We start from the raw sequence: 26,966 nt of genomic DNA, 5'->3' as shown, positions 1-26,966 counted from the left end.
CGCCCTCCTGTGCGGGACGGCCTAAACCGGGGCACAGCTATCAGGAGGGCTGACTGGAAGTGGAGAGCACAAGTGGGAGAATAGCACGCAAGTTTGGCTTGCAGGTACTCTGCTCCAATATTGTAGAAGGCAGATGCACAATACACACAGACTTGAACATAATCTGAGCCGCCACAGGGAGCCAGTGCAGTTGTCTCAACAAAGGGGACGCGTGTTCCAAACGGAGGGCGGAGAATGAATCTAGCCTCTGCATTTTGGAGAAGTTGTAGTCGCCTGATCAGGTAGAGAGGCTGCCCTAGATAAAGCGAATGCAGTAATCCGCTACATTCAAAACTAGGGCGGCTACCACCGGGGCTTGGCAGACAGTGGGAATAAAAGGAAGAACCTTGTGCAATTACGTTTCCTAATGTGATACAGCAGTAAAACACATCCACAACCTGTAAAGAGAGGGTTGGGTTAACACACTAGGAGCATTAGACATTGCTTTGCAGTCGTTCCCTAACTTTCGAGTCCAGCCCTAAGAAGAGGGGAGCCTTGTGCTCAACAGTACAGTTGTGCGTAAAAAGGCACGATCGCGCAGACAAAGCAAAAAGCGGTAGAAAGTCAGGAAAGGACTTGAAGCAATGAATAATTGGTTGCCACTATTCCAGTAGGATCTGTCCTTGACAGCACTGCAGTTTTCAAAAGGTGAGAATAGCTAGGGAGCGCAGGGCAACCCAGCCAAGATTGAATACCTTTTAAGGTATATTTGTGCGTAAAAGTGATCGTTTGTGCCAGGGGGCCACCGGTAAGTGATGCAAGTACTCACTGACCCTCGGCACAGTCCAGACCAAACTTTGCCAGTTCAGTTGAGGTCGCTAGTAGGTTAGAGTCCTGCAGTTATGCAGTGCTCCGGCTCTCAACAGCCGTGGGATAGAATGATCTTCTGTTGCCTTTTCTCATCTTCCGAAGGAGGTATGAAGAAAATTCCAGTGCAGCAGGCTTCAGGGCACAGGAAAGCAAAACGGCAAGGTGCCTATAGTGACCGTCACCAACAGGTAGTGACGCAGGAATCACAGAAGTGGTCTGTGTTATGCACTCTCCTAATTCGAAACCTGCAGAATTTGGCAGGAGAGGGCCCGGGACCATAAGCAAGCAATGTCCCAAATCTCGGGTTTCAACTCGAGATGGTGGCATTTCTGCGGAATATCCTTGGGTAGAGCTGGACAGTTCAGTGGATGGCCCAGGAACACTTTGTTAGGGCTCGTTCGGTAAGCAGGGGAAGCCAAGAGTAGTTCCAACTACTCCAAAGGGGGAAGCGCCTTGCCAGGCTGCTGACAGGTATACGATGGGACAGCAAAGGGCGCAGGGTGCCAAAACATTCTAGTACGTCTCTGGCGGTTTCACAAGTCCTTTTCTTTGTGCAGGATACTTGTCCCCTTCCGTAGTTCGGGGAGAACTCGGTTGATCGACCTGGAATGGATAAAGAGCCCATTTTTATTTATCTAAGATTAGCTTTGCGCCAAATTAGAAGACTCCACTCGAAGGTCTGCCCTCATGCAGGCATTCCAGTCGTGGACCAGTCACGGTCCGTGGTGGTCTCAGTCATTCATACGCTCCAGACATCCTGGCATTAGTAGTGTGGCTTAGGACCAGACAGTCTCAACCTGCTTTCTCGGCACACACGCGTGACGTGCAGAAGCCTGCGAACGAGATCGTTTTTTGCGGGAGGCTGTATGCCCAAATAAGGAAAACCTGGGTTATTCGACCTGGGTGAAGGCAAGTGACAAAATGGGTGTGGGACAAAACAAAAGACTTTGTTGGTGAGCCATTTTTTGGACCTGGCCACAGTCTTGAACCAAACGTGGTAAGTGCAATGTGATTCAGTAAAAAGAAGTAAAACACTTCTAAACCATAACTGCTGCCACCAGTTCATCCCAGGCACACTCCTACAATCGCCACAACATCCTTCAAGGGTGTCTAAGACACAAAAAGGACCACAGCGCACGTAACTGGAAGGTACATTGTGCACTGTTAAAAAGTTACCATAAAATTGTAACATAGTCAAAGACGAAGGTAAACATAGTTTCCCAGTACTGACAGTCTGAAGGACGTGTCGGTTTCCCCATATCAAGTGAGCAAAAGCCCAGGGGAGCTTGACTGAAGGCTGCGCTCCACGGGCAAAAGTCGGGATAAGATAGCCACACAAAAGCAAGAAGTTTGGGGGGGTCCACGAATGGAGGGAACAACTGCACCTAAATGAAATCTTTCCCAACAACGACCAGGGGCTTAACATTTCCTTTAAATTTTGCACAATGTACTCTCAACTCTGACAGCCCTATAACATTTGCATATTCTATATACCAGGATTCGTGCGACTGCGTTCCCTGATTTCTCAGGAATTAGAAATAGCTTCCACAAAAGTTACCACCTTAGCAGGGCTCGTGAAAAAGGTTTTGTCATGAATCAGCTGCAATTTTGATGGGTATAACATTGCGTATTGCAGCCCACAGTCCCTCAATAGTTTCTTCGCTGCCAGAAATGAGTCGGGCTTTCTGCACAGATGGAGTGAATTCTTGATGGAACAAGATTCTAGCACCGTTGTATTGCAGCTTGCAGACTCTGCAGGGTGTTGTCCCGGCTGTGGTAGTTCAGTAGTCTCACAATTATCGGCCGAGGGTTCTGGCCCGGTTTGCATTTTTAAGTCGAGATCTGGTGGACCCTCTCCACCAGGAATTGGAATGACAGTGGTGGGTCGTACAACACCTCCCTGATAAATGTAACCAAGAGCCAAATATTCATCTGTAACTAAGACAATTTAGTGCAACAGCGCCTCCATGCCTTTGGGCTGCTAGTGCGCTTTACAAAGACAAATGAATAAAATAAATGCTTCCATAAGCATCTCCATGTTCTGTGTCAGTGTCAATGTTGTTGTGTTGGGACCTTGCCTCGAGATCTTCATTTTTGTCACTGATCTCTTTGACTTGACTCTCTCTCACATCAGGAGAGAAGCCCACTGGCTTCCCATCCAAGCCAGAATACATTTCAAAGCCATCACCATCACACACAAATGTATCATAAACGATGCACCAGCTTACCTCAACAATAGCGTCACCCAAGAAAGATCCTCCAGACCCCATCATATCGTGTTTTGGTACACACCGCTTCATCCCAAGATTTGGAACGCCCTACCTATACACATCAGAAATGAGCCCTCCCAGCAGCGCTTTAAGAGCCTCACTAAAACGTGGCTATTGAACAAATTCTAAGCAGTCTCACTATACCATGTAAGCTTTGGCCGCTACTGTTTTTCATTAACTAAATGCACTGTTTTGCATCTTATCCTGTCTTTACTGTACAGCCCCTGTAACCAGATAAGCTCACCCATGTAACAAATGCCGTGATACCCCCAAGTCTGGGCGTGTAATAAATGTTAAAAAATAAAAAACTGCTAGTGTCCTCCAGGACTGCCACCCTATGTTCAGCATCACAGATATGACTGCTATCCTTTTCTCTCCTCTCTTGCCCCTCGGCCCTTAAATGGTACAGGTGATGGAAGAGACCAGCACCCCCTGGTGCCTTTTCATTATTGCAATGTCAACAGAGGGGGAAAAGCGGTCCAGAAGGCAAAATCACTGCAGGCTCAACACAGTTCCTGGCCACTCCATTGCGGTCTTCTCTCCTCAATAAAGGCAGTGGGGGCAAGGGACATGAGCCTGCGGGGCCTGCCACCACAAGCAGAAGATCCAGCAAGTGCACCCTCCCCCGCCAAGCTGCCCCTCCAGTTAGGGGAGCCTCAGGTGCAGAGCCCACTGGCAGCATGGGCGCACCGCCACTACCAGCGGCACCCACAACCCTTCTAACCACGTATTAAAGTGTCAGTGGTGCCAAAAGTGAGTTGACTGCCTACGAGTTAGGCGTGACCATGCACCTCATCTCCACCTCGTTTGAGGCTGTGAAAATAGACCCCTGATCATCGGTCATCTCATGTCGATATTCACCCTAGGCTGTCTCGGCACTAAAAGTCAGGCCTGCCTAGGTTTGTGTGCTTACCAACATGATTAAACATAGTGGCCAGGAACTGTAAAGTTCATGGACTCAAAGAGATACTACTCTGACACAATACTCTGAATTATACACTTGACACAGGAGTTATCATGTTAATGTATGAGGGCTCTTATTTTCATTAAACAAGCTAAAGCAAAAGCAAACATAATATAACGTAACATCACACCTATGAACATGATTGCCATGTGGCCAAAGATCATGTTTGAATACAAAAATAATAGAACAAGTGGTGGTTTTAGTTTAACAGCATGTGTAAGCTTTGTCCCATGAAGCTATGCTACACTATACTACACGCCATCAGTCTAAATGCACTCAGCATGCCCCCACCCTTCGCTCATGTTTTGAGCAGAATGTGCTTCAAATGAAACAGCGCCTTCTGAGGTTGAAGAGTTCTGCTTAGCTGGGCCGCAGCTGTCACTTTTCTGCTGCTGCTCTGCTCAGGACTCCTCTGCTCTGCACTCCTGCCCAGCCCCTCCGGCCTCAATACACACGCATGTCTGCTGCTGTTGGTCCCCTTCCCCTTTTGCCTGGGCCTTATATGTATGAAAGAACATGGTTTCCCTGCGTGTGCGTGATATCCGCTATCTGGAAGAATAAAGTCTAGATCTGAGCATGTCACTGTGCTCGCTGAGTTAGTTCTCTTATGTACAACTCCGGTGGGTTTTTGCACCTTCAGTGAGAGCTTTGTACCCGTTCAGTGAATGCCTCCACTGTAATACTATATAGCCCTTGGCTATGCAGAAAGACATTTCTCTCACATGTTACTGCTTTAACTTTGCAGACGTGCACAATGCTTCTGTTTGGAGTCTGCCAATTTCATGTTCTTGAATCCTTATCAGATATAACTCGTACCAGTGTGAAGTCAATGCTTGCACCTACTGGTGTTCAGTTAAAACAGGCAGCTATCTGCCGTTTGTGGTTTGCTCATCTGCCAGAACAAGAAAGCACCACTTCCTGCACCATGGTGAGACCAAGAAATATTTGTCCAGTAAGTGTGCACACTAACCTTCTGTGTAAAATGTGTGCTGTATTTGTGATGACCATTCTTCGGCTATCAATGACTGCAGGCCTGCATGAGATTTGCACAGCTGTCTTAGATTAGGCTTGTTTTCATGTCACTGGTATCCAATCCGGATGGCAGCGCACAGTTCCTCCCTGCGCCAGAAAGGCAAGCATGGTCGCACTCACTTGTGGCCTTCCGGATGTTCTCCCACTCCGTCCCCGAAGGCAAAGACCCAGGAGAAGGGGTCATGTCGGGGCACAGCACACCCACGGTCTCCCTCCACCACCAGCCACGTTCACCTGCCAACCAACACGGCCACCAGGCTGCCCCTAGCTCGTCACACAGCGGCAGCAGAAACCCCCACAGATGCCTCCGCTCCGGCGGGAGACACTGCACTATCCTCTGGCGGAGTGGCAGCCTGGCAGTTCCAGCACCGCAACATGAGAAGCTGCAGTGGTGGAGGGTAGGGTAGAGTCACTCCTCATGCCTGAGCACAGCTGGGCCACCAGTGCTGGGTCTCAAACTCGGGCCACCACCACACAACACCTGCCTGCTAATGGACAGCAGGTCTTGGCGCCCTACGTCTGGTGCATGTATCGCTTGACCTCCTCCTCCCTGCTGGCACTCATGGAGCTCAAAGGAGAACAGCCATCTTAGCCACGAGCTCGCGAGCGCCCCTGTACATGTGTTTATAAGTGTTGTGTGTTTTAGTGATAGTTGCTGACTTTTAATTTACCCACTGAGACTTAAAAGCTTAATAAATTAGTATAGTTCTTCTGTTTGCATGTTTTGAGTGCTCTGTGTGTGGTTAACTGTACTATTACACCACCCCATAATCTCCTGAAGTCTGCCTTGCTTCTCAGTTTATATTACCTTGATAGTTTAGCTAGACCTAAGTGTAAATTCCCCTGTTCACTAACAAGGATAGCCTATCAGATCCCTCCTACAGGACTGGGTTGAAAATCCATCGAACAATCAGTGTGCTCTGGATTGTAGCGTCGTATGTGATGACATCTGTGTCTTGGGAGGATAGTTCAGCAGCAACATGCTCGCCTTGGAAGCAAGACGACATGGAGCAACACAGGTTTGATCCCTGGGTCAGCGCTTAGAAACCTCTGGGTATCGAGCGCGTTATAATTAACCTATCCTATATCATGCCATCCATGTTGCCATTAGTGTCCAAAGCGGGACTCAGTTAAAATGGCATACCTTTCAACAACTACCACATTTGTTATTTTGTTGCTTTTCAACCATAACCTTATTGATATGTATACAATGTATGCATTTTGACAAGACTCGTGAAATACCAATGTATGTAGGTGCCATTGTAGCTTGCATCTTAAAGGTTAAAGTTGTAACTTTGGCATCGTAAGTGTTAGGGAGAATTCTCTGTAAGGCTAATTTCCCAAACCTAGTGAGTCCCCCAGCAGCTTTGCTGGATTTTTGGGGTTTATTTTTTTCTCTCCTGCTAAGAGTGAGATTCTTTTGCTCCCACTCTTAGACATGATTTGAGGTGTTCCTTTCACTTTCCATGTGTTTTATGGGCTCTGGGGTCTTTTACTCCATAGGGTCTCGTGTTTTTTTATGTGGGTTACACAGCACCCTCTGTGCCGTAACCCAGGGGTGTCGTAGCGACCCCCCAGTATAGACTCCATACCCTGGGACTGACTACTGTCTCCCAGGGCATGTAAAGTCACCATTGGCTTTGCTAGTCCCAAATTATGAACAGAAACCAGTACAAACCATCATATTGTGGACGTACTGGTCGGGGCAATTCGATTGCCCCGGGGTCTGTTGTTCGAGGGGGCACATCTCCGTCCCCCCTGATCGAGTTTTTGCTGGTGGCAGTGGATACTACTTTTATATTCGACCGCGGATATATCTCTATGGGATTTTCCCATTGTTCGAGGCTACCAACTTTAATAATTTAATTCTTATAGCCTCGAACATACCGCCGGTTTATTTATTTAATATGAATTCACCGGTTGGTATTTTCTGCCAGAGCTCGATTCTAAAATGGCGTTTGTGTTCTCTTCTGTGACTCCAACCCAAGTCGAGCCCTCTGTTCCACTTTTTGGCGGGCTTCTCCACAGAAGCCTCCAAAAGTGGTGCCACTCTGTCTGGGTACCAAAGGGGGGTGTGGGAGGGGGTTTAGGCACCCTGGACTGAGTTAACTTGGTAACTCAAGTCGCACTCTTGTGTGATTGGCCCAAGTGGGGAGCCGGCCGGCTCACCACTTAGCATGTTTGATTGACAGCTAGGCTGAGTGAACGGGGGTGTGCTGCATAAAAGCAGGGCTTTGGGGACTGGAACTTCAGAAGTCGCCACAGGACCTAAGAATCCGAGGAGGGAGAAGCTGAGCCGACCTGCAGCAACGACACCACCGGTGGAGCCCTGCTGAACCGTCTCACCACTTTTCCCGACGACAGAGGAGATCTCCAGTCCGGAGAGTCTTCTTCCTTTGACTCGTGGGGATAACCAGTTTTGCCTTCTTTTCACCTTCCTGGAGCATCTCGTGGCCGCCTTGCCCGTGCCAAGCACCCCGGCAACCGGAATACGACGGTTTACCACTACCACGAAGAGAAGGGTAGTACCTTTTAACCGGAGGACTCCACGGCTGGTTTCTTCCCTGGCAGTGCAACGACCTTCATCTTTCCTCCACGGCGAGACCTCTTCTTCCTCTGGACGAAACACTGACTTGCACCTGCTGCCAGGAACAACTGCCCCCGCTGGAGCTCCCTTCCCACTTAAGGTACTGTGTCCCGCCTGGCTTCCCTTGCGACAGATCGTTCGGGGTGACAGTAAAGCCTCGACTTTCTATCCTGGGCTAGCCTGGGACAGCCTAGCAAACTTTTTCCTTTTTTCTGTGCTTCTTTAACTCTGCCTTTTTTCCCTCCCTTTCTTTACAACTTATTAGATTGTCATCTTATGTTAAGCGCTCACCTCGGTCTGAATATAAGTGGTGTTTCTCACTAAGACTTGTCTAATAAGTGAATAGGGTTGTATATATAGGATAGTGACTGTGTGTTGAATCTACTTACCTCGATTTTGCTAGTGTAAACTACAAGTGTGTTTTTAAATAATTATATACTTTTACACCAAAGCTCTGTTCAGTGTTTGTTTGTACTACTGTGTCTATGTACCTATTGTGTATACTCTGCATACTGCCTAACTCTTCTTGAGGGAAGTCTGACTGCTCAGCCACAGCTACCAAGTGAATATGTGTGGTACAGACTGCTACCAAGTGGGTTTACTGCCAAACACCTGTAGTCTTAAATCTTTTACAGTGGTCCCTAAGGGAACTGCAGAGGTTTCTGCCTAACACTAAGATGTATATCTTGACTTTTAGATGCTTGAAGTTGCTTATGAAACACCTTATTTGTGGTACTACTGTTTAGATTCGCACCTTGTTTGTTTTTCCTGACAAATAAAAATCCACACATATTGAATATTTCCAATTTTCATGTAACAGCATTGTTGGCAGGCACATATCATGAACATCAGTTGCATGTGTCCATTCTACCATATTCTATGACAGTACTTGGGACAAACCCGGTGATACAATGTTGGAGGCGCACTGAAGCCCAAAGCGTCCCGCTAAGCATTTATAAAAAAAATTGCTGGTGCGTGAAAGGATCCCACTTAATTCACACCATATATCTCTGGGTCTAGATGTTGCCTGCTGCTGTAATGAAATGAATCCTTCGAGGGGATTGTGTCCTCGGACGTATTCCACATCTATGACCGGTAACGTCCACAGCTGTGCTGCTTCGGAAAGATTTTCGGCAGAGGGCGTCCTTCGTCAAAGACATCGATCCGTTGTCCCTCGAGGGCCTCCGTCAAGGGTCGACGTCACTGGATGTTATATATAGAACGCACGGCGCCTGTAGCCTCAGTTCCATTTTTTCTGCAACGTGTTTGCTTCAGAATCTTGGTGTGCTCGATTCTTCTCTTCAAATATGTCTTCGTCTTCTTCTACTACCCCGAAGTCGGGCTTTAAAAAGTGTCAGGACTGCGGGTCGAAGATGTCCATCACGGACCCGCACAACATCTGCCTTTGGTGCCTCGGAGAAAGCCACGCCACCGACAACTGCGAGGAGTGTCAGTCCCTGACGTCTAAGGCCTTGCGGGAACATAAGAAGAAATTGAAGGTAGGTAGGGTGTTTAAGCCCCATATGTCAAAGTCCGCTGGGCTTTCGAACAATGACTCGAAGGGCGACTCTCTGCGTTTGGGAAAGTCTAGGGGGTCTTGGTCTAGGAGTGGTTCCCGCCATTCCTCTGCCTTGTCGAGGCATTCTAGGAAGCGCCGTCACCGGTCGCCTTCCCAGTCTTCGTCGGACGAGGACTCTGCTAGATGGTTGACTTGTCCCACCAAGTCTTCGTCACCAGCCGGCAGATGTTAGCGATTTTCGAGTCGCAAGGCCACAGTTCTGTCCGTGCCTTCGAAAGAAGCTGGAAAGAAACGGGCTCGGTCTACCATTCGCACGCCTTTGGGCTCGGGCGGTCAGCGCGATCATCAGGACCCCTCGAGGTCCCGATCGGACAAGGGAGATCGCCATAGCCGTACCAGGTCCAGGTCCTCGATGCCATAAAGACCTTCCGAACCTGTGAAGCCTTCGAAGAAGCGTCAACGCCATCAGTGCCGTTTCCGTCAAGGGGCTCTCTCTAGGCTCCGCCCTCAAAGAGGTTGCCGATTCCATCAGCGCTTCGGTCGATGTCGACGCTGATTCCCTTGGCGCCCTCGATGCCGTTTGTGGAGGATTTGCTGGAGGTGTCCCAGAGGGCTCTGGAACCTCAGTGGAATGCTCCCAATAAGTCTGTGAGACCTGTTCTTGAGCCTTATTCGGTTCATACTCCTAGAATGGAGTTTTTCCAACCTTTGCAAGATATTTCAGAGGTTGAGGAATTGTCTGATGAGGAGGTGGTTGTGCCTCCTGATGTCCCTGATGATCTTTTGTCTGGGCATAGTCAGATGGAGGAACTCTGTCAGTCATTGCATGACGCTGATGGTCTCGACACCTCTCCGGAGGTGGAGTTTGGTCGCCCTCAGCCTGGGGCGCATGCAGATTCCTCCTATCAGCGTCTCATGTCAAGGGTGACTGAATACATGGGGTGGTCTGCTCCACCTGTTGATTTTACTCAGGATGATTTGACGGACATCCTGGATCAAGGTCCACCAACTGACCCGGTGTTGCCATTTCACATGGCTTTACAAAGGAGGGTGGCGGTGGCTTGGACTGCTCCGGATAGTCTACCGGCAGTTAGTAAGTCACTTCCGAAAAAATACCGCCCATCCAGTGGTGACCCCTGGCACTTATCGACGCACCCTACTCCGGAGAGTTTGGCGGTGCAGGCGGCTACGGCCTCCTCTAAGCAGGCTGCGTACCCTACCATCCCTCCTGATAGGGACGATAAGAGCTTTGATTGTTGGCCAAAGAAGGTATTTTTGGCTGGGGGTGTGGCACTGAAGGCTGTCAACTCCACTTGTGCCTTGCCGAGATTCACTCACATGCTGTGGAACTGTGCGTCTTTGGCGGCTGAGCATATTCCCGAAGGGGAGAAAGAGGATGTCTTCCTAGCCCTCGTGCAAGATGGCAAGGATGCCATGTGCGAGGCCGTTCAGTTGGGTTTGGAAATGGCAGACTGTGTCAGCCGGTCCATGGCTGCGAGCACTGTGATACGCAGGTTTGCATGGTTGCAGAAGTCGGGGTTTGCTCCTGATGTGCAATCCCGTCTTCTGAACATGCCCTTTGATGGTGTTGATCTGTTTGGCAGCAAGGCTGACAATAGCCTTGAGAGGTTGCAGACCTCCAAAGCTGCAGCGAAGTCTTTGAGCCCTGCAGTTCGTCAACGTCTGCCTTTTCGTCCTAGGGGACAGCAATGGAGGGGAGGTTCCTTTCGGTACTTTTGGTAGATCGAGAGGAGCTGCCAGTCAAAGGGGCCACCGGAGGAGTACCAGAGGTGGAAAGCAAGGTACTTGGGCTTTCTGCCAACCCTTCCTCTTCCTGTTCAGTTGCACTGGATAAAGAAGGAAAATGCATAATGCCTTTGGTAAAACAGTCATCGCAACAGTTGCCACTACCATCAAGTCCGCTAATGCCATGGCTATCTTATCAAGGTATGACCGAGAGCTATGGTTCAAGGTCGGCCCAATCCTTGAGTTTCTGCCGGAGAATAAAAAGCTGGAAGACTTGGCAATCCTTGCGAGGGGAAAGCAGCACCTGACCACACCATTTCAGTGTCAGTCGACATAGCCAACACTGGTTTTAGACAAATGGCTAATTTATTTATTTTTACATTTACACTTGGGCATTGAGGTGCTGTTACTTGTGAAGAGCTTAGTTACATGGAACATGGACAACAGGTTGGACATAAGCATAAGTTGGATATATACATTTCTCCAGCATGGTGTCTGGCATGGATTCACATGCTCATGAATATTCCCCCATCGTCGGGCTGGGAATCCTCAGTAAAGAAAAAATCAGTTTGTGTCGTTTCTGAACTGTCTTTCTACTAATAACCAATCAATGGTCTCTGGGTCATACTACCCCCTTCCAATGACTGCCCTCTACCTAAGCCCCTCCTCTGGCAGCCATCTTCAGATTTTTACCTCACGTTCAAGTGTTGGGAGTCCTCGTGCTTAGCTCTCAAGCTTTTACTGCGTGTTGCGTTTTTTCAAAGAGTTTATTCTCATTTTTTGGTCAATTCGAGCCTCAAGTTCCACCGATTCATCTTCTGATTAACGGGGACCCGTTTTGGAAATTTCTACACCCCTCGAGGACGATTTTAGGTTGAATTTCACTTCTTGGTGGATTCCGGAAGATCTTTGAGGCCTACCCCGCGTGCACATGGCCCAGGATAAAGGAGACTCGACACCCGTTGGATCCAAGCTGTTTAAGATCTGCCCAGGATGATGTGGACTACAGAACGTCTCCAAAGAAGGTGAGCACTCCCGGTGTCTCTACTGCCTGCACTCTGACAAGTCGCATGTGGAGGAGGACTGTGCGTTCTGCAACAACATGTCCGTCCGGACCATGAAAGACTGTTGTAAATGACTCGCTGACTGGCTGGAGGCGAAGAGCCCGGCAGCAGGTGAGAAGAAGTCTGAGCAGTCTTCTAAGACCTTTGAGGGAGCTCTGGCGACAGGGGCCCAACAGAAGGCAAAGCACCACGAGTCAGCGGGCACCGGGAGTGCCAAAGGTTTGGGCTCCTTGGCTGCCAGGCCGGGTGCAATGTCACAGACGCCGTCAACCACGAGCCAACGCTTCGGCTCGGTGAAAAGGAAGTCTGAGAACCCAAGTAAGCTTTGGGAGAAGCCCCGGCCGATTTTGACGGAGAAAGCCAAGGGGGAGCGAGGCGGTGATCCTCCCCCCCACAGTGAAGGACTCTGGCGCGCCTAAGGTCGTGAAGGCCTAGATTCACCCGGCTAAGGCCTCGATTGAGGGAGTCATGACGTCCCTGGCAAAGCCTGCGGAGGTGACCCCAGTGGAGACAGCCTCCAGGCCTAGAGTTTCCCTGCCATCCTGGAGGGAATCGTCTTTCCAACCAATTGAAAAGACCCCTGTGAAGCCCTGGGCTGAGAAGGGGGGGGTGGGTGCGGTAGTCCTAGCGGACTCCGATACCTCCTCCGAGGATGAGCTGTCGGTCATCAAGGCAGTCCTGGACAAGAGGTTCGACGAGGTCAGGCCCTGTGGGAAGGATCCCGACGAGGTGGACGTGGCGAGCGAGGGTGGAGCCGACAAGGAACGACAGCTGACGAACCGGGGGAGCCTCCACTGACGCTCCCGTCACGACCAATGCCAACACAGTCGGACAGGTCAGAAAACATCCTGCTGGCACTGCACACCCTTTGCACAGAGATGAGGACAAGGTTGCCCTACCCTCGGCAGACGATCTAGCGGCGCCTGGACCGCCGGGGAGCCCTCCAGCCAAGCGGAGGGGAGTCCATCCACCCCACCTATCCATCCTTCACCTCTATCCCCTCTGCCGAAAGATGAGCCGGAGACTGAGACGCCCCTTCCCCGGGCTTCCAATCCTGACTAAATTGGCTTGTTTCACGCCATGATCGACAGGGTCTCGGAGCTTTTCCAGCTATTCCCCGAAGAGCAACAGGAGGAGGAGGGATTCCTTGATCAGCAACGAGAGGCCAAGAGGAAGACCGTACTCTCAGTCCCGCTGTTGGACGACATCTAGGACGAGGGACTGTCCCTTCTGAAGAACCTGTCCACGGCCCCTGCGAAGGGAGACCGGTACGAGATGAAGTACCGGGTCCCACATTGTGCTCCTATGTGCCTCAGGGGGCAGCTGTCCCCGGTCTCAGTGGTCTCCACGGTGGCCAAGAAGAAATCGGCAGGGGCGACGGCATCTACTTCCACTTCCCCGCGGATGGCGAGAGGAAGAAGCTGGATGCCATGGGACGTCAGGTCATCTCGTCGGCAGTGATGACCATTAAGGCGGCCGACACTCTCGCTATCGTGGCCCGCTACGATAGGGAGCTGTGGTTTAAAATCGCTCCTCTCCTGGACTTCCTCCCGGACGACAAGAGGGCGGAGGCCGTCGAAATCCTGCAGGATGGCGAGGTGGCTTCTGACCATGCCATAATGGTAGCCACGGGCATCGCCCACACCGGTTTTAGCTAGATGGGCAACAGCGTTTGCCTTCACCGGCGCGGTTGGCTCAGGGCCACCGATTTCCGTCAGGACGTACATACCAGGGTACTGGACATGCTCTTGAACGGGAACAACCTGTTTGGCAAGGCAGTGGACGAGTCACTGCAGGCCATCAAAGCAGTCACCGAGACGGCCCGTGCCTTGGGCACGCTCCATCAGCGACGGCCGTTCTTTCGGACCTCCGGAGGCAAGTCTCAAGGTGCCTCCAAAGGATTCAGCGGGAGCTCCTCGTCGTACCATCAGGCGGCCTGTTCTTCGTTGCAGGAAGCCTACAGGGGGCACAGCAAGGCCGGTGGACATTGTCGTCATCGCCAAGGGGCCCAAGGTGGCAAGGCCTCGGCAAAGCAGGACTGAACCGGCCGGGACGTCGTGCCCCCACCCGAGCTCCCCATGGGAGGCCGGCTGACTAACTTCATCGGCGTGTGGCAATCCATCTGCACCGACCTTTGGGTGCTGAATGCCCTGGCCCACGGGCACATGCTGGAGTTCCAAAGGAAGTGTCCCCACTTTCCAACAGTGGCCAGGAAAGAAAACCACATTCCACAGCTACTTCTGGAGGTACAAGCAATGCTGGAAAAGTGAGCGATAGAGCTCGTCCCTAAGAGACTTCCGGGGCTCTGGAGTGTACTCGCGATACTTCCTCGTCCGAAAGAAGACCGGCGGCTGGCGGCCTATTCTGGACCTCCACCGCCTCAACAAATACATAAGATCACAAAAATTCTGTATGGTCACCCTTCAGCACGTCCTGGAACAGCCGGAAGAAGGGGACTTCCTGACGTTGCTGGACCTGGAGGATGCATACTTCCACATCTCCATACACAAAGGACATCGAAAATGTCTGCGCTTCGTGGTCCAGGGGCGACACTATCAGTTCAAGTCACTGCCCTTCGGTTTGAAGTCGGCACTAAGGGTCTTCACCAAGTGCCTGGCACCAGTAGCAGTGTGGCTGCTCCTGCAGAGGATCCACCTCTACCTCTGGACGATTGGCTCATCCAAGCGAAGTCAAGAGAACTCGCCATCAACCACATAGTGAGGACCGTCCGCCTGCTCGCGGAACTGGTGTTCTTGATAAACTATGCAAAAGTCCTGCTTGGTGCTATCGCAGGATGCCCTGTTCCTGGGAGCCAGGCTCAACATGGTGACACGGCTGGCTTCACTGTCAGAGGAGAGGATAAAGGCCATACTGGGCAAGGTTCAACAGCTGTTGACCACAGAAGTTGCCAGGGCGAGGTCCATCAAGTCCCTGCTTGGCATGATGTCGTCCTGCGACTGTGCAGGTTGCGGAAGCCGTCTCTGCAGGTGTTCCTCAACGTCCGGTGGATACAAGTGGTGGGAAGCTTCAAAGACAAGATCTCCCTCAATGGGACTTTCCGTCAAGCGATCCAACGGGGTGGCACCCGCGTGCATCTCACTGTGGGCATGGACTTCCAGACCCCAGCGCATCAGGAAACTGTGACGACGGACGCCTCGCTGGAGGGATGGGGCGCGCACACTGGAGATCTCCACGCAAGAGGCCTTTGGTTCCCGGAGGAGAGGTCACTGCATATCAGCATCCTGGAGCTTCGGCCCGTGTTATGGGCCCTCAGGTCCTACCTTCCGTCCCTCAAGGGCAAAGTGGTAAGGGTCTCCACCAACAACACCACTATGATGTTCTACATCCGGAAGCAGGGGGGCACCAGATCTCCACGTCTATCCAAGGAAGCGCAGGATCTGTGGCACTGGGCCGTCGCCCAGGGGATGTTCCTGGTACCCTTTCACCTGGCAGGAGTAAAGAACACTGTCGCTGACTCGCTCAGCAGGGAACTGCACTCCTGCCATGAATGGGAGTGTTAAGATGGATTTCTGAACTCTGACCTGGAGAGTTCATGAGCACACAAAGCAAGGACACTTGCAAATTACTCCAGACAGATGTTCTATAAAAAATATATACACATCATTTATTACAAGGCCTTTGTAACATAGACCATAACAAAGAATCACAATAATACTGAAGTAAACCAACACATCACAATCAACACGATATATATACAAGACCAGAGGGGTCTAACGGATTAAGAAGCACGAAATATGTAGACCACGTAGATGGGGAGGAAAACAGGCAGTGCAAGTAATCTTTAGACCCAGTTCCACATCAAGAATACACCTAAATAAGAGGCAGTCCAAGCCCTACGAAGAGAGGAGCCTTATGCTCAATAGTACATGCACACGCTTGTGCCACGGGACTAAATAGGGTCTCTTCAAGGGTCACTAGCAGCTCAGGAAGGCAGGTAAGGTCGATGAAGAACAAGTCCCCACTATTCAAGCAGGACCTCCACTTGCGGGCTGAGGCAGGTTGAGAGTGCGGGATAGAGTCGCTATTTCGCAACATCGGTGGAAAAGAAATGGGCTCCTGCGCTAGGCGTCACCGGTTGGGGTATGGACTTCTCACCAGTCCCCGACGCACTTGATGTAAGTGTTATGTTTCCTTTTGCCACTGGGGACACTCTTGAGTTATTCTTCATGGAGTCATTTGCCTTATAGTTGTCCTGCACCAGGCTTACAAAGGCTGGTTGTACTCTTATAAAACTTTCATTGATATGTGAGTACCCTCCTTGCGTCCTGGGAATTGGTGTCTTGTGCTTTCACTACAATGTTCTGACCCTCCCTTAATTCGCAGTAACCTGGGCTGTGGTTGCCAGCTCCTGCCTGAGCTCTGCACAGACTTTTGTATTTCTGTGGTTTCAGCATGTTGTGTTCTCATGAAGCCTTTCATTTAATTGTAAGCATGTTGCGGCTTCCATTTTGGAAAAGATGGCTGAACATTACTGTTGCGTTTCTATGTTGGTGAGCTATATTTGCGTTGTGTTCATGTTGCATTCAGCTGATATATTGCTTAAGTTAGTGTTCTTCATGTCTATGCTATGTTAATAAGCCTTGTGTATAAGTGCATATATTACCTAGTGTATGAGTTTTTCATGTTGAGTGCACATTTGCTTTGTGTCTAATGCGTGCATATGTATTTTTGCAGCATTGGTTTTATTACTGTTGCCATATTAATCTCCAGTTGTCCATTCCCTGCTGTGCCTGCCTGGGATAAGGGCAGTATGCTTGTCTTAGTGAGTAACATTTCTCACCTGTGCGGTATTGGGCCTGGGAGTGGGGGGGGGGCAGAAGGTATGGTGGGCGTAACAATCTGCCTCCTGTAATGAAAGCATGATATCAAGAATAGAGAGACACAAGTGATCACAATTCAAGGGTGTTAATTAAGCTGTATTGGTAGTTTTGAAAAACGCCTAATCTAAACCTAAATCTAAGATGGGAGCAAGCTACAAACAAAAAACTATTGCCAGTCCTTACAACTAAATACAAAAAGTGTAGGATAGGGCTCACAAGAAAGAAAGCAGTGTTCACAAATAAGTCAGGATGCGGTAGCAGGGGGTCTTCCTTCACCACGTTTGAGCATGGGACAAGGTGGGACTCCACAGCACACGCTCGAGCTTTCCCAGCATGAGTCTACAGTTCTGTTCTCAATTTATCATGTCCTCTAGTGGTTAAGTCTCTCTTCTACAAAAAGTCTCTTGGTCCAATCCATTGGTCCTGCCCTTCATCCAAGGATGGCAACCGAAAAAGGGTCAGAAAGCATATGAACCGGGATAGTCACACAGTTGTCAAGTACAATCTCATACAACCAATTAAGTAATTTGCTTCCTGAAGCAAGGACGTGTAACACATATCCCTGTTAAGGAATTGACTGTTCTCCAAGTGGCCTTCAATGGGATCCTACTTGCCCTGTCCCCTGGCGGTGTTAGGCATAGCAGGTTTACCTCCCGAATCCCAAAGAGGGGCGTGGCGGGGGGTGGCTCCCCCTTGGACGAATTCCCTGCTTTCATCACAGTGGCCTTCATACATAATGCATTCTTACGTTTATCACCGATATTAAGTTTATGTAAATTAGCCACTTTGACCAGGCATGTAACTTTGTTTATGTGTTAAGAATGAATTGGGTGCAAAATAAATGATCAGTAGTCTTATGCTTTTAAAGAGGTAAATCATGTTTTATCATTTTGGATTAGAACCATTTATTCCTTTCCAAAATAACTTGCCATATTGCTTTAAAGTGGGAGAAACGACATGCATAACTGCACAATTGTGTGTGTTAAAAGTTCTACCTTTTGTAATTGCGTATTATTTTCTGATCTGTTCAAGATGGTGAAAAGGAAATGAGGTCTTGTAACAGAATTCAAATACACCAACCATCTGTTTTACGGTGGTTATTATTTCTTCTTTAAAACTCCATATTTCAAATTGAGCATAATTGGATGGATTTCACTTGTCAACTGAAAGTCACTAGACTTTGGTTCTTGGCACACCATTCATCCACGTTTCCTTTATGAATATGGAGCTCTTTGCCTGCACATTCACAATAGGTCATACATGAGCATGTTCCTTTGGGAAGGTTTTTTATATACTTTATTTCTAGGGCAGGTAATTGGTGCCACGATAGTTTTACTCGGTAAAATTGAATAAGGCTTCAGTATATTTTAATACAGTAATGTGAGTCAGGGGAGCTGGACAGGAAAGGCGTGTGCTGGGTCAGCTCTCAAGGTAAGTGTTACTTAATGGCTTTATGTGAGAAACACCAAAAGGTTTAATAGATGTGCATACGTTGTGTCTTTATTTTTCTCCACATCTCATCCCCTCTTGGTTCGTGCATTCTTTTTCTTAAAACACTTGATCTGCATCCCTTCGAGAAAACAGGATTTAAACCCCTCGAATTATGTAACTGCAAGTGTTGATAGTCCTGTTTACAATTTGGAACTGTAGATTCCTAAGAAAATGTCTTTATTTCTACTGGTGATTAACGATTCAATGTAGGAACATAGTTGGCATAATGCTGCTAAAATACCCTCGGAGTTGATAAATCAACTATCAGAATAAGAACTAAGAAATATAGCGATATATTGACATTAATCATGCAGCTTCATTATAGTAGCCCAGACTTTTTATACATAAATCAGAACTAATATTTTCCCGTAGAGTGCAGCTTAATTTTTCTGCATATTTGTCAGTTAATGTTGAAAGATTTCCATTGATCGCTTGCTTAGAACACTCGAGTTTCATTCGCCTTTTAGTCTGATTTAGTGTCACTAGTGAGCTTTCCCAAATGTTTCTGGCAGGCACATGGTTGCGAAGTATTACTTAGTAATGTGCCAGGACTGTATTCACAATGGAAATTGCTTACTCTAGCATTTCATAAAATACCAAGTACTTTGCATTGTAAAACAAGGCTTGGTAATGCCAACAGTTTAGGCTTTGGTGTAGGCATGAGAAAGGCACTTGCCAGGCACAGCCACAGCCGCAGTGGTCTTAACTGGCCATTGATGGTATAAGGGGCACAATGGTGCGAGTACCTGGGCATCTGATAGCACTGCCTGACAAATGCCTACTACTTATACAGAAGCCAAAACTGTTGGCTTTGCCAATGCTTGTTTTTAACAGGACGTTGGTGAAGGATGCGCATAGTTGTCATGCCTGCGCCATGGGCACATCCATTTTTGCTCCATTTGGACTTTGCTACTTAATGATTATTGTCAACTAACTACGCATACCATAATGCACCTGGCCGCAAGCATTGTTTCCTGGCCGTTCCTATTGGATTTCTATGGAACTACACCCCCCAGAAGCCTTAGAGTCTGGTCCTGCTTCCACCAGCCCAGGAACAGAAAGGGAGGTGGCCGATTGCCTACAGGTGTGATTCGCCAGGTGAAACCAATTGGCCTGCCTCTGTGCTGGGCTAGGCAGTATATAAGGCTGCTGTCTGCAGTGGCTCAGCCTCTTGCATTGAGAGTCCTTCCTCCACCTTTCGCGAGTGTCTTCGGATCCTTGTATGCTGTTTACCCTCTCTCCTGCTTGGACCCTGTCTTGCAGCTTGTTACACCCTGCTGCCTACAGCCCTAGCCTTTTGGGCTCCCTGCCTTGTTGCTTGCTCCACCCTGCTGCATCCAGTCATTGCCTTCCAGTCTCCGCCCTTGCCCTGCCGGGCTCTCCACATTGCAGCGTATCACGCTCTGCAGCTTTCCAGCCTTAGCCCTTGTCCTCGGGGCTCCCTGCTCTGCAGCCTGCCTCTCTCTGGCTGCCTTTGCCCTTGTCCTCTGGGCTCCCTGCTTTGCAGCCTATCTCACACCGGCTGCCTTAGTCCTTGTCCTCAGGGCTCCCTGCTCTGCAGCCTGCCTCTCTCCGGCTGCCTTTGCCCTTGTCCTCTGGGCTCCCTGCTTTGCAGCCTATCTCACACCGGCTGCCTTAGCCCTTGTCCTCAGGGCTCCCTGCTCTGCAGCCTGCCTCTCTCTGGCTGCCTTTGCCCTTGTCCTCTGGGCTCCCTGCTTTGCAGCCTATCTCACACCGGCTGCCTTAGTCCTTGTCCTCAGGGCTCCCTGCTCTGCAGCCTGCCTCTCTCCGGCTGCCTTTGCCCTTGTCCTCTGGGCTCCCTGCTTTGCAGCCTATCTCATACCGGCTGCCTTAGCCCTTGTCCTCAGGGCTCCCTGCTCTGCAGCCTGCCTCTCTCCGGCTGCCTTTGCCCTTGTCCTCTGGGCTCCCTGCTCTGCAGCCTTCCTCACTCCGGCTGCCGTAGCCCTTGTCCTCTGGGCTCCCTGCTCTACAGCCTACCTTTCTCCGGCTGCCAACAGCCCTCGTCCTATGGGCTTCCTACTTGCAGCTTATCACGCTCCGCTGCCTACCCCCTACCTTTTTCCCCGCTGGGTCCTCGGCCTAGCAGCCCTCTACAGCCCTCTGCAAACTTCTACATTCGGCGGCCCTGCCCCTCAGGGTTCACTCCTTACTGCCCGGCCCTTCTGGGATCCTTGCTGTGCAGTCTACTTTACTCTGTTGCCCTAAGCCCTTTTCCTCTGATATTTCTTCCTTACCGTCCCACTCTTGTGGGCTTACTCATTGCCTTCCTGCTCCTCTGAGCTCTCCTCCTACCTTTCTGTCCACTGTTATCATATCCTGTTACTCGACTTTCCCTTCCTATCCTTCTGCTAGTTTGCTATCATCTCCTTTCCTGGATTTGTCTGTTGTATCTTCTCTTGTACTGTTTGTAGACCCTTTGTACAGAGCTTGTCTGCTGGTTCCCATCAGTCAACCTCTGCCCCTTCCCTTGTCTCGTTTCTATATCACAGACACCCATAGCTGCTGTTCCAAGTTATGAGCAAACAGCGTGGGACTCTGTTATAGCAAACTGTGCAGAAGGCTAGAGTATTTCCAAGGTTCGTGGAATACTCTTTTCCTATTCTGCATACACCCCAAGAGGGTATTCACTCTGTACCTTTTCCCTTGCTACTCTTCCCTACTCTTCGCTCCCTTTCCTTTCCGCTGTGTGTGTTCCTATCTGTCCACTTTATTTCAGCACCCAAACTCTTCTGGGTGTCTTGTGCCACTCTTATTAGAGTGCCATCCCTGACAGAATGCAAGAGCCAAAAATGTCTTATTTCATTGGCCGGAAAGGCACACACAGACCTAAGATGCTTTCCTTTCGAGTTAAGAAACCTTTGCATAAACCTATGGTTTCCCTAAAGACAGCAGACAAGAAACCTAGTCTAAAGGACAGACTCGCCTTAGTAAACAAAGATTTACAGGCACGATACTATACTCTCTGGCTAGCTGACCCTTCTTCCATGTACAATTATTATGACATTTGCGACTATGATCCGCAGTCCTTATCTGTTGCAGAGCTACAGCAGGATAATGAGTTCTTACAGATCTTGTTAGACCAAACAGTGGAAAACTCTCCTGCGTCTTCTGATAAGCCTTCTAACACCGCAACGGCTAAGGACATATCACTCATTGTGAGAGAATCCAAACCAGAATACGCCGTTGCCAGTGTAAGATGCGCAAGTTCAGCTTGGCAAGCTCCCCAGAATGCTGGAACAGGACAAGGCAGTCATTACCCTGAGGTTTGTGCATCTGGTTCTGGGTACAAAAGACCTATACTAACCATCGGTTGTCTTAATACTTCCACAGTATCTGCTAACCACCATAACCCTAAGGTCAGTCTTCCCATTGTTACAACCGAATTCACTGCCACACCAGCTTCTGAAGTTTTAGGTCAAACTAATGATACTTACCTGTTGCACGAACAACTCCTACGCCTTAAAAGAAAAACCGAAGACCTCTATGACGACTTTGTTTCTTTGTATTATAAGAATCTTATGAAGGGACACAAGTCACCAGACCTTCTGACAATATGTCCAACACCTGACATCTTATCTCTAGAGATCGACATGATAAGGCCTGGAGTTGCCATACAGAAAAGTATACTGACATTTACCAAGCAGATGGAAGACCTAAATATATCATATGTATCCCTTCTAGAGATTGACACAATTCTTTCACCTTCCAGCCGCAGAAGCTCAGGTTGTTGTACTGATAGAAAAGAATTAACTCCTCCGGTGGGTCATATCATGCACACAGTCATTACACCGCAAGACAAGGGTGGTCCACTGATTGAAAATCCCTCTGAGTCAAAGGATGATTCCGCCCTCACCCTTGCCCCTCGTCCAGTACCCACACCTACAACCTCCTCTGCAATGACAATGGCAGCTGAAGAGACTGGCACAGTTCACACCGAGCATGCTGAAGTGGCAAGCGGGGCTTGCCAAAGTGTGGCTGTGCTATCAGACATCACTCTCGAGCAATTAACATCTTCTGTTTCTTCGATACCCCCTGAATCGCCAGTGGTTGTGGTACCCGATCTACCAGTAGTTGCTACACCTGATTTGTCTGTAGCTGCTATAGCACTCGAACTTCCAACTGCTATTCATGATCTGCCTACTGCTGTGGTTCCTAAACCCCCGGACACATTTGAGACTCCTGAAGTCCCTGCTACAGATCTTGAGGTCGCTATAGCTATTGTGAATCCTGAAACTACTACTCCAGTTGTTCCTGCTGGTATATCTATAGCACTAAGACTGCCAGACTTTACTTTACCAGTCTCAGGTGTTTTCCAGCCAGCTGGCTCTCTCATGGCTCCCTCACACCTAGTTGTTACAGCCTCGATACCCCCTACAGCCATCCAAGATCTCACCGCTGCTGTATCCTCTGAACTCTCTATGGCAAACCCTAATGTTGTCAATACTACTTCGGATGTCTTGGAAAACCTTCCTAAAGATACCAACTCTGCTGTACCTATGGCTCCACTTTCCAGCATCATACTGTTGCCCATCAAGGAAAAATCTATCTTGGAGCCTGCAGCAGTTTTTCGCAGTTCCTCTCTTCATGCACACACAGTTGGGGTCTGTGTTCCAAAGACTTCATCTTTTCTGAATTCTACATCCAAGGTCCAGAACATTGGTACCGGCTCCGTCATTCAAGTCTCTCACCTTACAACTCGTTTCTGGTACCTCATGATGTGTCTTTTTGGAGTAAGACTCTTGTACTGTGGAACAGACACTCTTCCTACAGGTCGGTCTTCAGGGAGCCTGGAGAGGGGCCTGGAGAGGGGCATACTGTCATGCCTGCGCCATGGGCACATCCATTTTTGCTCCATTTGGACTTTGCTACTTAATGATTATTGTCAACTAACTACGCATACCATAATGCACCTGGCCGCAAGCATTGTTTCCTGGCCGTTCCTATTGGATTTCTATGGAACTACACCCCCCAGAAGCCTTAGAGTCTGGTCCTGCTTCCACCAGCCCAGGAACAGAAAGGGAGGTGGCCGATTGCCTACAGGTGTGATTCGCCAGGTGAAACCAATTGGCCTGCCTCTGTGCTGGGCTAGGCAGTATATAAGGCTGCTGTCTGCAGTGGCTCAGCCTCTTGCATTGAGAGTCCTTCCTCCACCTTTCGCGAGTGTCTTCGGATCCTTGTATGCTGTTTACCCTCTCTCCTGCTTGGACCCTGCCTTGCAGCTTGTTACACCCTGCTGCCTACAGCCCTAGCCTTTTGGGCTCCCTGCCTTGTTGCTTGCTCCACCCTGCTGCATCCAGTCATTGCCTTCCAGTCTCCGCCCTTGCCCTGCCGGGCTCTCCACATTGCAGCGTATCACGCTCTGCAGCTTTCCAGCCTTAGCCCTTGTCCTCAGGGCTCCCTGCTCTGCAGCCTGCCTCTCTCTGGCTGCCTTTGCCCTTGTCCTCTGGGCTCCCTGCTTTGCAGCCTATCTCACACCGGCTGCCTTAGTCCTTGTCCTCAGGGCTCCCTGCTCTGCAGCCTGCCTCTCTCCGGCTGCCTTTGCCCTTGTCCTCTGGGCTCCCTGCTTTGCAGCCTATCTCACACCGGCTGCCTTAGCCCTTGTCCTCAGGGCTCCCTGCTCTGCAGCCTGCCTCTCTCTGGCTGCCTTTGCCCTTGTCCTCTGGGCTCCCTGCTTTGCAGCCTATCTCACACCGGCTGCCTTAGTCCTTGTCCTCAGGGCTCCCTGCTCTGCAGCCTGCCTCTCTCCGGCTGCCTTTGCCCTTGTCCTCTGGGCTCCCTGCTTTGCAGCCTATCTCACACCGGCTGCCTTAGCCCTTGTCCTCAGGGCTCCCTGCTCTGCAGCCTGCCTCTCTCCGGCTGCCTTTGCCCTTGTCCTCTGGGCTCCCTGCTCTGCAGCCTTCCTCACTCCGGCTGCCGTAGCCCTTGTCCTCTGGGCTCCCTGCTCTACAGCCTACCTTTCTCCGGCTGCCAACAGCCCTCGTCCTATGGGCTTCCTACTTGCAGCTTATCACGCTCCGCTGCCTACCCCCTACCTTTTTCCCCGCTGGGTCCTCGGCCTAGCAGCCCTCTACAGCCCTCTGCAAACTTCTACATTCAGCGGCCCTGCCCCTCAGGGTTCACTCCTTACTGCCCGGCCCTTCTGGGATCCTTGCCGTGCAGTCTACTTTACTCTGTTGCCCTAAGCCCTTTTCCTCTGATATTTCTTCCTTACCGTCCCACTCTTGTGGGCTTACTCATTGCCTTCCTGCTCCTCTGAGCTCTCCTCCTACCTTTCTGTCCTCTGTTATCATATCCTGTTACTCGACTTTCCCTTCCTATCCTTCTGCTAGTTTGCTATCATCTCCTTTCCTGGATTTGTCTGTTGTATCTTCTCTTGTACTGTTTGTAGACCCTTTGTACAGAGCTTGTCTGCTGGTTCCCATCAGTCAACCTCTGCCCCTTCCCTTGTCTCGTTTCTATATCACAGACACCCATAGCTGCTGTTCCAAGTTATGAGCAAACAGCGTGGGACTCTGTTATAGCAAACTGTGCAGAAGGCTAGAGTATTTCCAAGGTTCGTGGAATACTCTTTTCCTATTCTGCATACACCCCAAGAGGGTATTCACTCTGTACCTTTTCCCTTGCTACTCTTCCCTACTCTTCGCTCCCTTTCCTTTCCGCTGTGTGTGTTCCTATCTGTCCACTTTATTTCAGCACCCAAACTCTTCTGGGTGTCTTGTGCCACTCTTATTAGAGTGCCATCCCTGACAATAGTGCCTATAAATTTAGTGGCTGAAGGCAGGCATTTGACCCTTTTATTATACTAGTAGCGGGTGTATAGCTCCATTAAGTCAGTAACCTGCATCTCCTTTGATCCACTCATTCTGCTGCTGAACCATCTGGGAGTGCCAACCATGCAAGCAGGGTCTTGATATTAAGAATATTGCTTGGATCTTTCCACAAGAATTCCATCAGGTATATAATTGTTTGCATGTGGATATCTATTATCTCTGCATAACCAACACGGATCATCTTTTAATTTCAGAAAGTGACTTTTTTGGGAGGTCAAGAAGTGTACACGTATGTCAGATAAAGCACTTTATTGATGAGCTATTTTACCAGCTGCGTGAAGGTGGATGGATACAAGCACATCTATTTTACAGTAGAAATAAGTAGACTTATGAAAACAAATCCTGAACCCCCGTATTTGGTGGATAGTGGCAAAATTATAATATTACTTCTATTTCGTGTTCTGTACAGACTCGTTTCCCACCCGTTTTTTTATATTGATATTCTGCTTGTTTTCTTCCCTTTATGTGTAAAATGATAGTTTCTTGGAGCATAAGCATTCAATCTGTGAGCTTAGTTTTTAATGGACAAGACTTTTTTTTATCGCAGTTCAACATCTTGTGTCCTTTCATTTCTTTAAACAGGTGCACCATGTGAAGAATTAAAGGAAAATATCAATGTGGGATCTACACAGTATAGCTCTCCGCCACAAAAGCAAATAAGGCGTCGGCTGTTAGATTCTCCCTTGTTGAGGGACCTTGAGGTGTACAAAAACCCTTCTTGTAGCCACACACTGGATGATTCGCTTAGTAAAGATCTCATTCCCATCGTGTACACACCAGATGCTTTGAACACAACAATAACCTTGACAGATCACCATGTACAGCCAGTTGCAAAGTAAGTATATTGACCAGAAGGTTTTCGTCCAATGATTAATATTTTGAAGTGATATTAAAATTCCATTTGACAGCTGAGACTTCCTTGAAATCTCCACAGTGCGTTTTCTTTAATGCACAGCGCTCCTAACCAGTTGCATCTTTTCAGCTTCATTGCGTTAAGCAGGTTTGACCTTATCTGAAATGTTTTCCCTCAGGCTTAATGCTTTCTGGAATATGCTCTATATGACGAATTCAGGGAATTCATCACTTCTCCCCTGTTGGGATCCACCCTCTGTGAGGATAGCAAGGTGAGTCCACTAAGCAAGACGATCCCTAGGGGTCTAAGAAAACGAGACCTCACTGGGAGTGACTCCCCTCTAGGGTGCAAGGACTCCCATTCCTATAAGGAACTCCCTATGAGGAATACTTTCTCTGCATGTATGGGAGTTGAAAAGACTGCTGTTACTTCTGTTTTGCATTCCAACCCTATTGACTCCCATATCGTTGGCTCAAGGTATTGCTGGAATAATAATAATGAATAATAATAATTTGGCATTTATATAGCGCTACGAACCCTCAGGTATCTAAGCACTGCTTATTATTACCCACGGTGTGTGGTGCTCACACCCTTGTTCAATACCCTTGAACTCAGCAGCTTTAAAAAAAACAACACGCCCCTTTGAAGTATAGCAGTGAGAATAAAGAGATGAGGAACCTTGAATGGAAGCAGAAGAATTCTGCGCAGAGGCAAGCCTCTGATGTAAAAACGTCTTGGAGGGATTACGCTACCCTGCAGAGCCAGCGCTAGCATGGGGAATCCAAGAAATGAGAAGCCAGAAGTCTGGCACCAGGAAGGGCTACATTGCTGAGATGGAGACTGGGGAGAACAGTCTTACCTGGTAGCGTGACCACGCTACAGCAGTGGTAGGTCTGGGA

At 49.3% G+C, this 26,966-nt stretch overlaps 1 protein-coding gene across 2 annotated transcripts in view; it reads left to right on the top strand.

Moving 5' to 3' along the window:
- The window catches only part of KIF18A (kinesin family member 18A), a 375,729-nt gene that overhangs the window by 233,067 nt on the left and 115,696 nt on the right, over positions 1-26,966 (top strand). For both annotated transcript variants that reach the window (XM_069623518.1, XM_069623519.1), the window contains exon 15: positions 25,797-26,049. In XM_069623518.1, the coding sequence (XP_069479619.1) occupies positions 25,797-26,049 (253 nt within the window). The remainder of the gene's footprint in view (positions 1-25,796; positions 26,050-26,966) is intronic.

The sequence above is a fragment of the Ambystoma mexicanum genome, chromosome 11 (genome assembly GCF_040938575.1).
Source record: "Ambystoma mexicanum isolate Mex_15411 chromosome 11, UKY_AmexF1_1, whole genome shotgun sequence".
Lineage (NCBI taxonomy): Eukaryota > Metazoa > Chordata > Amphibia > Caudata > Ambystomatidae > Ambystoma > Ambystoma mexicanum.
Note: the sequence above shows the minus strand (reverse complement) of the source record. Positions and strands in the feature narration are given on the sequence as shown.